We start from the raw sequence: 15,581 nt of genomic DNA, 5'->3' as shown, positions 1-15,581 counted from the left end.
TTCTTTTCAAATTAGTCTAAGGCTCTGCACTTGCTTGGAAGAGAAAGCAAAATGCATGGCTAAACTTACTCTGGCTTTGGTGAGCAGGAATATATTGATGCATCCTTCCCCAATTCTTTGTTGCATAATCTCCTTTCTAATGTTGAATTAGGTAGAGCCCTGGGAGTTTGGGCATATCTAGTTTTTATTGTGTTGAACACTGACATTTATAATTTATTCCTAGTTCAATTCCTAGTTTTTCATCCTATAACAGCTATTCATTTGTGATTATTTGTTTTAAAACATTCTGCTCACAATTTTCCTCATAATGATCTATAGTAGAAAAATGAATTTTAATTGAAATAAAGGAAAATTCCTCTATGATTTCTATTAATTTAGCCTGGAACTAATTTTTACTAAAACCTAGGGTTTTAAAAAGTCATTGAATGTCTGAATTCATTAATTTCCTTGGAGTAGGCATCACTCTGAAACTATGTCTCCCTTCTATTGTTATCCAAAGTCACGTCCCAAGGAGACATAAAATCAAGAATTTCTAAGACAATCTCAATGAGTTCCTATTGATAATTATCTTCTGGTCATGGTGTTCAGGACAGATTTTTGAAAACTGATTGGAAAAGTTGTAGTTGCTATTTTCCAAACACAAAGTCAGGCCTACCTACTGGAAGATAGTAGTTAAATTTAGACTTTGTTGAAAAGTACTCTTCCATCATTTGGCAAAGTGTTTCTGAAAGCTTTCTATCACTGATTATATAAACCAAGGAGCAATTTATATTTTATAGGTTTTGTTTAAAATTTGCCTTGGGAATAGAATTCAAAGGATAGAATATGATAATCCATTTGTCCACCTTCTGTGGAAAGGTTAGTAAATAACTTAGAAATGACTTGCAGAGTGACTCAAGGCAGCTGATTCACAGGCTGGGACTCTAGGACAGAAGGAGATTGGATCAGAATGTAACTCAATGTTCCGATTTCTTCACTGAGAAGTTATCTTTTCCAAGAAAAAGAGAATCAGCTGAAATAAAACACGCGTTTGATAAAGTAGTTCAAGTTACATTCTGTTGTAAGCTTCTTATCTCAAGGCCCAGGACAATTAGGTCACAGACAAGCAGGGGTCTACCAAACACACTTTGAGAAGAACTGTTCAGAAACATTTGCTCTTATATTGGTCTGCGTTATGCGCCCAGAGATATAAATAATAGAATGGGTTTATAGATAGATTATATCATAAGGGTACAGTGGTAATTGGGATGACATTTTATGTTAAGTAGGACATCTTTTCAGTGTTGTGATTAATGTTTGTCTTGGTCATACTCCAATCATCACCCTTGATTATTCCAGTATTTTTTGCCTCTACCAATTTATATAATATAGTCCATAAAATGTTATTGAATGACATTTGAATATTTCAAGCTATGACTAATAGTTTATGCATTTACATTAAAGAATACTCTATCAAGGTTGAAAATCATTATTTTAGAAACCAAATAATATAACAATGGTTAAAAATATCTACACATGTATATATACATGCATATATATGTATTTAGTAATGAAAATTTAAACTTAAATTTGGGGAAAATATAATGCAATTTTTTTCTTGTGATAGTTGAACCTGTGTTTATGATAAGACTAAGTGAAGCAGAAATATCACGGTTGAATATTATTAATTAAAAGCCAGAAAACTTTGAACATTGTGAATTCTATAAGTCAATGATAAAAGTTATGAATACAATTAGTTCTATTTTTCCACAAAAGCATCGCATTGTTATGATGGCAGGGAAAAAGTTTTAATTAAACTGCGCAATGAATCAGGATCACAAACTACTTTTAAGTGCATTTTTATACAAATATTTTAAAATCCAGGTTGCTTCTATATGTATGAAGCTTCTGTATGTATGAAGCTACCACGTTGCTGAGCAGGCTAGACAGTGGGGCCTGGGTGGAGGGACTGAGAATTACTCTTCAGAATTGGCTAATTCACTCTCTCTCCAACTGACGGTTCCTTTGATGAATCGAAACCAAAATAAATACATGAATAACATATATATGGGCTTTCACATTACTAATCAAATTTTGCCATTAAAATGTTGGTCAACCTATGAAAATGACTTTGTTATATCTCCATCTATAATTTTAAGTGATACTTCCATGCAGTAGCTGTATTTTCCATCTGCCATGGCCTCATCCCAGAAAGGCATGAAGGCTGTTGTAGTCTTTGCGGCTACAACTTTAGGGCTTTGTGAGAAATACTTTCCAGCAAAATTATTTTGTGAAACATTCACTGATATTAAAATAGTAAAGTGTAACACAATGTATACTCTTTTTAATATATGTGTCTTTGGAGACAGCACAAACTACTATAATTTGGCTCCTTAACTTGTAACTGACGGCATATTACACATCACGTAGAAGGCTTCAGTATCTATGGAACTTTTAAGGCTCTTTATTCTGATGCAAAGCATGAGAGAAAACTAGAAAAGCACTGCAATTAGAGTCAGAAGACCTGTGCTTGATGGAAATCTAATGCATATTAGCGCTGAGACCTTGAGAAAGTTACTTTATTTCTCTGAATCTCTCAGTCAGATGAGTAACACATCTACCTCAAAACCTATTAGTGAGAATTAAATGAGATAGTGTATGAGAGTGCATTTTAAGCTATAAACAAAATATTAATATAAAATGTTGCTAGTATGTAAAAATCGTGAAATCAGAAATATATTTACAATTTTATTTTTCTGTTTTATTTATTTATTTATTTATTTTTATTATTTATTTATTTTTTGTTTTATTTTTCTGTTTTATTTATTTATTTATTATTTATTTTATTTTTCTGTTTTAGATAACATGCTACACATTAGTGTATTCTATTTTCCCCATAAAATAAAAGACTAATTTCCTAAAAATTTTTATAAGATCATTTTGTAACTATGATGTTAAAAAAGCATCAGTGACTATAATTCAAATGGCTTAAGCCATTTTGTTGACATTTAATTTAGATATCTATATATCTTACCACAGCATTTCATTTCATTCAAACATTGTACATGTATGCCCAAATTAACCTATCTCAATTACCCAATTGATTAAAATGATTAAGTTATTTTGATGAAGTAATGCAACCTTACTAAATATTACTCTTCTAAAAAATTTGCCACTTACATTATTTCATAGAAAGGGCTGACTGATCATACTGGTTGAAGAGGCCAGGTTACTCACTTTGAAAGGAATTCTTAAATTTTAAGGTCTGATAGCTGCTGCTTTGTTTTCCCTCAGGACTAATATAAAATATATTGTACTTTATTATTCAGTTTTACATCTGTTTTATTATTCTTTGTTTTTAAATTAATGTTAGCAAATGCTTATCATTGTTTATAGGTAACACTCATTTATTGTGTTTTATAAATAGAAAATTTTATATGGTAAAATAGATGTTTTATAAATAAAAGTTAACTTTCATAAAATTTTATTATGTGATACTCAGCTGTATTTATTCCAACTACCTAAACATCTAGAGAAAGTATAATTCAAAAAATATTTAAGGGGAAAAAAACCCTCTACTTTTAGCTTTACAACTGTGAGTGTCAAATTATGCAATTTTAAAAACTAATAATGCAGTTTTCTAGTCTTTTATCAGTATTATAGTAATTTAAATTTAAAATAAGTCTTATACCTGTATTTATAATTGCCTATCCTATCTTTGGATTAAAATGAAATAAGAATATATACTATTTATCAATTCAAGGTTTCCATCAATATTTTCAGAAGTGTAATTCTGAAGTTCATAGACATTTCCAACTTATTGTTCACAGCATGGAGAAACAGTTTTAAAGCTCTTCATGGATCTATTTAATAAGCATTTCATCTATTTTACCAAACCATGTGTTACTATATATTAGATACAAAACAATGCCTGGAAAATAATGAGTAAATTAAAACAGAAATTAGCAATAAATCACTAAGAAAATATAATGTTCCTTGTGATTTGACTTTGCAGAAAGGTTTTTGGTTGAAAACTCTGAATTTTCTTGGTATGTGTCAGGCAAATCCAAAAATTGAGTTTATATAAAATCTCCTATTACATTCTCAGAAAATTAAAACTATGGTTCATCATTTTATTAATAAGTGACCCTAGTTTTAGGAATTTTAGTAAGCCAGTGTCTGCCACTTCTTTTGCAAAAAGTCAAGACACCTCTAATCCTAGGAGGCTGAGTAGTCAGCCCATGCTGTGTGGCTTTATTTAGTCAAACACTCCCTAACTCTGATCAGTAGCTGAATTTTTGATCCCTGTAAGGGAGAAAAATACATTTAGAAATTTGAAAATCTGCCCAAACCTGGTCACGCACTTTTGCTTTTGCACAATCAAACAGTAAAAATACAAAAAACTTTTTCTTAAACAAGAAGCTGCACAAAAAGCATTCCAGATAAGCAAGCTTTCTTCATTTCTGGATTTGGCTGTAACATGTAGTTTTAAAAAGCTAAAAATATGTCCTTAATTGTAGAATTTATTCTAAATGTTCTTCCTGTTCTGAGAATTCATTGACAGATTTGCCACTAATATATTCAAGTCTACGACTACTAACCCATTACCAAGAGCACAATTCATTAAGAATATTTGCATTTTTAAGTTGTAGATAAAAATCTAGTTTTCTGAATAAATATTATGTGAAGAATATATGAAATAAAGGAAATACTCATTTTTCAAGAGAATTTCAACAAAATTTGTCTGAATGTCATGTCAAAAGTTGATCATGTACTTGAAACTTCTGTAATACTGGTAAAACACATCATCTAGATTGGGACATATAAGACTTTGTGAAGACATAGATAAAACTGTTAGTTTGCAATTTCCTGAAATAAAAGTGATGGCTGAAAATGGTCACAATACAGTTTAATCATATTTTCATCTAAGAACATTCTACATGCAGTGCAAAGAGGTGGAACTATAGCCCACTTATTATGATGAGTCAAAAGAGGAATGTATCTACACTGGGGGGTGATGTATTTAAGAATACTCTAATTTATTTAAAATTAAAATGTTACAAACCAAAAAAGTTATTTTTATTGATATTAAATTATTTTGAGTGTTTTACAGCTATGAATAAAGACTGTCAACTTTTTATTATTTAGATCATATAAGAAAACTCTTCAAGTTAAAAATATTAAATTCTAAAAAAATTTCTAATTGCTATACATTTTAACAATCAATTAATATTTAGATGATGCAAGACATTTGAAAAAATATTTAACATACTAAACATTAAATTTCATCATCTAAAATCTATCAAATTTTGATTTCTGAAAAGTCAAAATAATCAATTGTTGATGAAATAACTTTGTTGACTTTCTGTAAAAGTTTACTAACACATTTAAATTAGTTAATTAACATAAGTAATAATATGTAAATCCTAAATGTCTCACACTGAAAGCAAAATAAACCTTACACATTTTTGTGCACTTTCAATTCACAGCTACTTCATTTATGGACTTTAACTGGTGACAAAAAAAAAAAAAATGGCTCAAAAAAAATATCAGCTCCAAAAACTGACAAATGTGTAGCAAAAGATTATGAAAACATGCAGTGGTTTCATTAAATTAACAACAATAAATAGAAAAATGTAACTAACGTATTACCAGTTTGTGCCATAAATTTAGCAGCATCAGCTTGTTCCTGAGGGACCCTTTTTTCATGAACAGATCGAGGTCGCTGACTTTTAATTGTATGATCTCCCATCATTCCAAATTCTAAAGACAGAATAAAGGTATATGAAAGCTCGTGTGTAGACATTTCTCACAAATCACATCACTGTCTCATGCAATATGTTCCTACACAGATCTAGAAGTTACTGATTCATCCCATGATTCTAAATTTTCTAGGCTCATCTGCTTGGAATATTTCTAAACTCCAGTAAAAAGAAAAAATCTATAAACAAGAACAAGATTTCAAGAGACAATAATAACAGTCAGTGAAATGAAACATCGGGTTTTAAGTCAGCTTAATTAACAGAAGCAGTGTATTCTTGTCTGATCATGTTTTGAAGCAATGCATCAGAAAAAATACAACCACAGTGCTAACTTGTTCTTCAGAGAGAGAATCCTGACTGCAAAGCAGTTGCTGCTTTGCTGAAGAGTGATCACCCCCACAGGTTTCTTCAGCACTTTCTTGTGGAGTGAGTAATCCTGTAGCCTAGCTCACCTAAGGCAAACATTCACTTGATGAACTATTTTCCCAAAGATGAAGTTGACCTTGGTGTCCTCCAAAGCTTATAGAAAATGGTAGCTTAAATAATTCTCATCCTCTCCTGCCTTGTCCCCACATAATTCTTCATCTCTTTTTCTAAGCACTTTTAAAAGTTATGTTTAAGAAAGAGAATGACTCCAGGTTTTTTCATTTAATCCTTTCAATGTATACCTCCTAAGAAAGGAAGAAAAATCTGGGCATAACTCAGAGACAGATGAGGGAGAGAAAAAATAAGCTGAACAAAAGAAAAGATTCCACATAATATATATTTTTAATCTATACGCTTAGAACTCTGTAAGAGTTCCATACTTTTCACTGCTACTGTAAAATAATTTTTGCAGCCTTTCAGGCTCCTCTGTCCATGGGATATTCCCAGGCAAGAACACTGGAGTGGGTTGCTATCTGCCCCCGCCTCTGTGGGATCTTCCTGACCCAGGGATTGAACTAGCGTCTCCTGCATTGGCAGGCAGATTCTTCACTGCTGAGCCACTAAAAATAATTTTAATAAACACAAAGCCTCATGAATGGCATGTTTTGCTCTGGCTCACCGGAGTGCAGGTGTTGGGAGGGCATTGCTGAGGGCCAGGGGTCAGTGGTGCTCAGGGTTACAAGAAAATTGCTGGGCCTTTAAGACCAGGTCTTTTATACATGACACAGATGATTGGGTAAAATATGCTCTAATGATAGTGCAGCTATATTGCTAGAACTAATAATGTCAACATTTAGGAATGGGTAATTTCACCAGCTTACTGTTTTGGCTTTTCCCATCCATCTTTAAATAATCTGCTAAAATATTACAGTGTACTTTGTGCAATTAAGCAGTGCATTTTTGTATGCACAGCTCTGATCTTTTGTGTAAGGAGAAAACATTAGCACGTGTTTTGTCCAGCCTGGCAGCTTTCCTCATAAATATTAAAAGCATGGCACCTGACAGATTGATTTATTAGAAATCCTTGCCAGACACTCTACACGAGAGAACATCCCATGAGAAATTTGAGAAATTTAAATGTGTGTTTTTGTCAGTTTAGATAGAATCCAAGGCAGGAAATTGAAATTTTCATAAAATGTCAGTTGGTTTAATCTTGTAAAATCCATCACTGTTTTCCATTGCTGCCAACAACCTTTCAGTCCACTTGTTTATGTGCACTGTATGTTCTGCCTAAATCATGCATCATTCTGCTAATAAGAAGCATCTACTCACGTATCATTTAATGATTCTGGAAGGTGACTACTTTGAAAATTTATATCTAGATTCACGCACTACCCAATATTTTAAAATATTATATATAACTGAAATTTCTCTGGATCTGAAAGAGCAAAGGAAATTTAGTAGTAACTTTTATTAACAGTGTGCTTTGCCTTCTGTCCCCTTGAATTTGTCATTTAAATTGTGTATGTGTATGTCTATCACTTAGGGCATCTGAATCAGAGTGCAGGTTTATAGAAAGAATCTGGAGGCTCTGACACCTACACTAAGGCAGTTTGGGCACCCGGAGGGTGAAGGACAGCAAAAGAAATTATCCCATGCCTACAACATCCCAACTACTAGGTAACTTTATTACCTGCTTTAGAGAAGGCAATTCTTCAACTCAGTGGCAGTATGAAAATAGCCTGCAATTTGCTTTCTAAGGAAAAACAGTTTACTGTACAGGGACAATGATCCTGAAATTTAGGAGTCTGAGGATATAGGCTGACACTGCTGAGATCATTTTAAAAGTGTCATATTCAAATTTGAAGTTTAAAAATGAGTTTACTTATTTTTTTAAAATAGGCATTAGTTATTTCAGTGAATATGTCATATTATTATCTGGAATGTGATTGAAGTCTGCAAAATATATTTATATTACAAATTAGATTTCTTTATTCTTCAATCTAGTCACTTCTACTTACTAATCACCAATCTTATAAAATATTAGGGCTGATGCCTTTTAATGGGTCACAGTATTTAAGAAATTCTTCCATCATATATGGACTTTATTACATAATTTTTATACAAGCAAAAGTTTAAATGAAATTTTTATTATTGCCATCAAAACAACTTATCTAAAATTACTTTAAAAATTAAAACTATTAGAGGTCTTGATGTAACCAAATTCCTCATAAGACAGATGACATGTTAGCAATTTATTTCTTTTTCTCAGATGGAAAAGCAACACTATGGTGGTATTTTTTTTAATGTTCTAGACTGACTGTTTCAGACCTAAAATAATCCCAATTTGTAAGTGACATATGTAAACTCTTATCTAATTAAATGACTTTTTCTTGCCAATGTTTATGTGCCAAGTGTTTGGAAATAAATAAACATCTTTGTTTAAGTGTTATTAACAATGGTGGGGTTTAACAACAAACGTTATGGCTCCATCCATATCTCACAATGGGATATTTTCAAAATATTGTTCTCTTTCAAGATGATATTATCTTTTTGACTTCTTATGAAAATACAGGCCAATTAAATCATCTAAACTTTAAAAATAACAAGCTATTATTTTGCTATAATTATCTTACTTGGTGAATGTGAGTTAAGGTAAACCTTTAGCGTGTTATACTTTCTGAATAAAGTTCTTCGTGATTGTTGACTTATATTCAAATGATTCAAAGGTCATATACTACATTAGTTACATGAGAAAATAGCATAGCCAAATAAAAAGATGATCTGCTTTGGTGAAAGCAATGAAAAGCAAGTTATGGAATCAGATGAAATCATGTATAGCATAATATTGTGTATATACATATGGTATATGGCTTATGAAAATACAGGGTTATTTCCTATATCTTTATGTTGATGCTATCAATGAAGTGGTCGATAAACAACTGTGTTCATGTATAAAACTCATATGACTTCCATGTTTAGGCACATTTTCTCATACAAACTCACTGCACTTTGAAAAAAAGCGGTAGCCTCTGGAAGTTAGATACAAAGTCATGTGAAAGAAGGATTTTGAAAATTTGTTGCTTTAAATATAGTTTTATGTCTTTTATTCCTCCACCCAGGACCTATAAGTAGATGACTAACAAACAAATACACTCTAAAACTGACTCTTGGTAGTCGATTTTCAGTTATGAATTTTTTCCCGGAAATCAAGGGTTATAAAAAAGTGAAGTCACCAATAAGTCAAAACACACACATAATTCATTATTTTACCATGTGTTTATTCTTCAATGTATGGACAAGTAGAACATCAGATTAGTTGATAACAATTGTTACTACAATCTAGCTTGCAATATAAATATTAACTTCATATTATCAGATAACTTCCCCTCACCTCTGCACAGAAACTATTCTAGCTCACTATTGCTTCTCAAGAAACTCTCAAAATTATGCCCTACTTTTATGCTACAACCCAATTGCACGACTTTTGGTCATGGAAATGGTCAAGCCAATACACCCTTTCTCTTAATTTCCTCCCCCTGAAACACCTGTTTCTCCAGGCATGCTGCAATAAAGCCTCCCCAAGTCCCACCTCCAATGGTACCACCACTGTGAACTAACCAACCAATCAGCCTCAGCTTCTGTCTGCCTTAACTTCTGTTCTGTTCTATATCAATAATGGATTTTTAATTATTAGACTAGGTGTCTTATTCCCCCAACTAGATTATAAACTTCTATGAGAAGTATGCCTTATGAGATTTAAAATCACCTCCAGCTTTGCATAGCTAGGGTTCAATATTTATTCTACAAATAAATTTTATTTGATGAATTGCTTCTCCAAGATGCTGAGAATTATTTCTTTAATGTTCTTTGGTGAACAGTTCAATGGGTAAAAAATAAAATTCTTAGTGAAGTACTTAAAAGTTAGTTATGTATGATTATGACAGTCAACATTTCTTTTGTCAACAGCATTTACTATATATTTTAATATATAAATATATTCAAGTTATGAAAATAATTGAAATATTACTTTATTTCAATTTCAAGGACTGAAATCTCACTGTCCTAAAACAAAGCTTAATGTTTTAAAATACCACTTAATTTTTGTCAATTATTTACTATGTTAAGTATTAAAATTACAAAGATAAGTAAGAAATAGTCTCTGATACTTTCACACCTAAGAAAAGCCACTAAACATGGCCTGAGCCTTTCAAGTACATAAAATTATTTATCTTAATTGAAGTAATTAGCTACACTTACATGTTATTAAATTTGTTTACTTTTTACACTTATTGGAAATAGAGTTGGCACAGTTATTTCTCATGCAAATTCTTTTGTGTGCATAAGATTGCTTGGAGCTCTCTAGGTAGTGACAAGGAGCTAGATTATCAGTCATTATAATAACCTTCTGTTTTCTGTGATTTAAAAAAAAATAATGTGATTAGATTTAAAAATTTCATTCTTTCCCCCAGCAAGTATTTGCTGAGTGCTTGTATAAGCAGGTGCTTTATGAAAACAAATAGATGACTGAGGAAAAGACTACTACCTTTTGTAGTCTGTATCATCAAAGACATTTCTAGAACTTACATGAACCATTGGAAACAAGGAATTTTAAGATTAGGAATCAATAGTTGAAATTCTAAAGGGCACTGGTTAAGAAAAACCTTTTACTGTTAATTATAAATGTTGTTGTTCGGTCACTCAGTTGAGTCCTATCGTGTGTGACCCTTTGGACTAGCGCTCCAGGGTCCTCTGACCATAGGATTTTTCAGGTAATAATACTCCTGTGGGTTGCTACTTCCTCCTCCAGGGGATCTTTTTGACCCAGGGATTGAATCCATGTCCCCTGCCTCTCCTACACTGCAGGAGATTCCTCACCATTGAGTCACCAGAGAAGCCCCAATTTTAAATGTACTAATACTTTAATTTCCCCAAAGAACCAAACAGGAATAGAATAAATGAAAAAATGACAATTTCCAAAGAATTAATTCAAGAATGACCATTATATAATAAATATCAGGAAATATTTATATAAAACATACTTTTAGAGGATCACAAAATTAATGCTAATATTTAAAATAAATTAATTTCTGTTAAGAAATACTAGAAATCTGAGCAATCCATTATTAAAAACTAAAATATTACTTGATATCCTTTCCTTCAAATTACTTCTTGGTTTCGTTGTCATAATCAAATACTTGGTTATAGGAACCAAGATGCTATTTATTATAACAATAAAATAGAATCTTGCTTTTGAAAATAATCCCACAGAAATGATATTTTAGAATTGGCCATGACTCTGTTAAGTAAATAGGTGATTTTATGGCACTTCTAAATTGGACAAAAGATATTATAATCAAAGGGTATACTGTTAGTATGTTCATAGAAAAATTAAAAATGATCAGATGTTTTAAGTTGTTAAATTACAAAACCCAAACTGTTTTATAGAAACAATTGTCAAATATATTTAGTATCTATACTCTGAGACAACAATGGTATATTCTAATTTACTGCATTTCCAAATACAAGCTTTGAAATAATTACATATAATAACAGATTTTTTCATCTCTTCTCAAACATGTATTCAAAAATTACATTATAAAGTATCTTATCTAGAATGATTCCAGGACATTTGGGTAAACCTTTACATCATTATTTTTATACTAACTCTGACTTACTTCTGGGAAATGTTAGTAAATTGGGTGTACCATTCCATGTAAGAAATCATCAATGTGTGGAATCATGTCGGAATTATTTGTTAATATTTAGTATATATTATCCAATTGCATTTTATGATCTCATCTCTTTCTGAGATAACTTGAATTTTTATAAACTATCAGTAATGATTTGCTTGAAAAATACTTTATTTGTTGGAGATGAGTAAAATAAATATAGTTTGTGTGTTAGTCACTCAGTCATGTTTGATTCTTTGTGACTCCATTGACTGTAGCCTGCCAGGCTCCTCCATCCACGGGGTTTTTCAGGCAAGAATCCTGGAGTGGACTGCCATTTCCTTCTCCAGGGTATCTCCCGACCCAGGGATGGAACCAGGGTCTCCCACATTGCAGGCAGACTCTTTACCATCTGAGCCATAGGAAGGCTTAAAATAAATATAGAAACACATAAGTAATAAAAGCAATTCTACTTCCAATAGTAAACTAGTAGTATTCATCTCTTCTTGTTGACCTGCATCAGAATTTAACATTTTAGCACATCAGTGGCAAAATAAGATGCTATGCTGTGAGTTCCAGCACCTTTGTAGGGAACTAAAACCCTCACACCATAAGATTAATTTTACTGCTAATGTGGCCCAATAAGATCTTAGGGAATCTGAATTAGAAGAAAGTGAACTGGACTGTGCCTGGATGAACCGTTTCTGCATTTTCTTAACAATAATGGGGCTGGCTTGCTTTCTGCCAACCTCTCTGACATGAGAGGGAATCAGGCCCATAGAAAGCCTTTTTCGGGCCTTATGAAGAACTCTGGAAAGTATCTCTGTCTAACAAAGTGAGAAACTCTTGTAGGATTTTAGAGGCAATGAGTGAGAAATCATAGTTTGATTTGCATTTAGGTAGATTACAGTAACTGAAGAATGGAGAGCAGACTGTAGGGAAACAGAATTAGAGGCAGCATAAACTAGGAAGAGTGGCTGCAATTGTCCACATACAACCATCTGTGATTGGGCAGAGGGTCAGGTTCGATGGACAGGTTTCTGGCACCTCCTAAGGGTAGAGGAGCTGATAGATGGGGTACCCCCATTAGATAAGAACTAGAAGGACACACAATGTTGGCCAGCCGTAGCTTACTGCAGGCTGAGTGCATCTTTGGGGTCCAAACCATCGGCAATTAGAGCACATTTCAATGCCCTGAAAGTTTACAGGAAAAGCATTTTATAGGAAAGTTGGGGAGGGAGGTGGGGGGGGGATCGGGATGGGGAATACATGTAAATCCATGGCTGATTCATGTCAATGTATGGCAAAACCCACTACAATATTATAAAGTAATTAGCCTCCAACTAATACAAATAAATGGAAAAAAAAGAAAAAAAAAGAAAGTTTATGTTTACAAAAGTCACATATTTTAGTATAATATCGTTGATAGATGCTACCTTTGTGTACATACATATATATTATACATATTATATAATGTATATATTATATATTATGTATTTGTTTAAAATGTTTAAGAAAAATAATTACTTTATGATTTTTTAATTAAAGCCCATATCCATTTGGGACTTTTCAACTTGCTAAAGTTCAGTCTCATTGACTATAACAGTATACGTGCCTGTGTGATCAGTCGCTTCAGCCGTGTCCGACTCTTTGCCACCCTATGGACTAGCCCACCAGGCTTGTCTGTCCACAGGACTCTCCAGGGAAGAATACTAGAGTGGGTTGTCATTCCGTCTCCCAGGGGATCTTCCCAACTCAGGCATCCAACCCAAGTCTCCTGCGTTTCCTGCATTGTGGGAGGGTTCTTTACTGCTGAGCTACCAGGGAAGCCCACTATAACAGTATAGCACAGAATAATTTAACTGAAAGAAATATCACACTATGCATATTTACTGAAAGAAATAATTTAATAATATACTCCATGAAAAGAATTGGTGCATTCAACATTCCAACTGAAAGTTAAAAGATTAGGTAAGTGGTTGCTTGACCAAAACAGTTCAACTAGTGGGTATTCCATGAAATGACTGTTTTGTTTTGTTTTTTAATAATCATTGGTATCTTGATAATTCTGAAACATTTTTATTGCGCTTAAATCACATTCATGTGATTCACACGATCTCAAGTTTGTACCTAGAGGTAAGAAAGAATTTCCTCTGACATTTATGCTTTTTGACCTATATATTTTGTTCCTACATAATTTATTTTTTAAAGAATCTATAAATATTCAAGTAAATAGTTCTATTCATGTTTTACCATTTATCTACTGATATATTTCTATATTTTATTACATAATATTTTAGCTTAAAGCATTATTGTATACATAGTTACTGAAAGAAATAACAAAACTGACTTATTTAATGAAAATGATTCACTAATAATTTATAATTATTTCTAAAAATAACTATAATACTATCTTTACTAATCCCTTAACACAGTAGCTTATTTTTAAGGGATATGTCAACACACGTGAATAATATTTTCAGAATTTTTCTAGGATAAAAACTATCCTTACAATCAATTAACATATATTCAAACTTCTTTCCACAGGTTGTCCTAATTAGTATTGAAGCCCAAGAGGCATTCAACAAAAAGAACTAAAAATGATTCGCAGTATCAAAGAAGTGCTTCATATACCTACAGGCAAGGAAGACCACTGAAACTCAGGTGTAAGCTACAACTGAATGTCGCAGTGGACAAGTGAATGGGCAACCAGCAGAAGCAGCTTCTGTTTGAGCATTGCACCTGAGCGTCTCTTAACCTGCTTCCTCCTCTTGCAAAAGGGGATTCTAGGAACAGCTTTCTGAGGTCTTCTGAAGCTCTAAAATGGCATCATTTTCTCAGGTCAGAAGTTGGCAAATGGACCTGTGAGCCATCTCTCAGCAGACCCCGAGGCCTAGAGGCTGCGACCAGCTTGCCTGGGGTGCCCAGAACAACCAGGCACCAGAGTCTAAGGAAAACACGGGGCTGTAGATGCTTCTACACCTCTTCTTAAGTCACTCAGTATGGAACGGAGACAGGCCTGGGACCTGGAATCCTTTGCTGCAATGCTTACACCTGGATGCACCTCTCTTGGATAACAAAACACAAAGAAACTGGGACTAAAAGTCACCATGCGCATGCATATTTAAGGCAAATTCTGGACTCAAAGATACAAAGAGATGGAAAAACCCAACTGCCACTTTTGCAGAGCATGGAGCAAAAACCAGGTATCAGAAGCAACAGCAGGGTACCACGCATGCCCCTGCATGTAACACCGCCTAAGGGGTGGGCAAAGCACCTAAGCCCCTTCCTGGGGGGACTCCTGGGCACACCCCTTCCCTCACCCCTATATAATGAACAAGCTGACTCCCCCACCCGCCATCTGAGCAAGCGAGGAAACTGTTGCTTGTTCTCCCTCCCCTCTGCCTCAGCAGGGGCCCCTATAGAGTTTGCCTGAATTTCTTGTCTGGCCTCTAACAAATTCCTTTAAGGAAGTCAAAAGTCCTGGACAGTAACAGAATAGGTCCCTGGATGAATGAGTTCAGTGGCTCAGTCTTATCTGACTATTTGCAACCCGATGGACTGCAGCACACCAGGCTTCCCTGTCCTTCACCATCTCCCAGAGTTTGCTGAAACTCACGTAAATTGAGTCGGTGATGCCATTCAACCATCTCATCCTCTATTGTCCCCTTCTTCTCAGGAATTCAATCTTTCCCAACATCAGGGACTTTTCTAATGAGTCAGTCCTTTGCATAAGGTGGCCAAAGTATTGAAGCTTCAGCTTCAGCATGAGTTCTTCCAATTCAAGAATGATTTTTTTTTT

At 33.5% G+C, this 15,581-nt stretch overlaps 1 protein-coding gene across 2 annotated transcripts in view; it reads right to left on the bottom strand.

The window, feature by feature from the left end:
* ADGRB3 (adhesion G protein-coupled receptor B3) overlaps nt 1–15,581 on the bottom strand; it is an 851,399-nt gene that overhangs the window by 521,741 nt on the left and 314,077 nt on the right. For both annotated transcript variants that reach the window (XM_043439524.1, XM_043439523.1), the window contains one exon: nt 5,632–5,742. In XM_043439524.1, coding sequence (XP_043295459.1) covers nt 5,632–5,742 — 111 coding nt within the window. The remainder of the gene's footprint in view (nt 1–5,631; nt 5,743–15,581) is intronic.

The sequence above is a fragment of the Cervus canadensis genome, chromosome 20 (genome assembly GCF_019320065.1).
Source record: "Cervus canadensis isolate Bull #8, Minnesota chromosome 20, ASM1932006v1, whole genome shotgun sequence".
In the NCBI taxonomy this organism is placed as follows: domain Eukaryota; kingdom Metazoa; phylum Chordata; class Mammalia; order Artiodactyla; family Cervidae; genus Cervus; species Cervus canadensis.
This window is presented reverse-complemented; position numbering and strand designations above follow the sequence as displayed.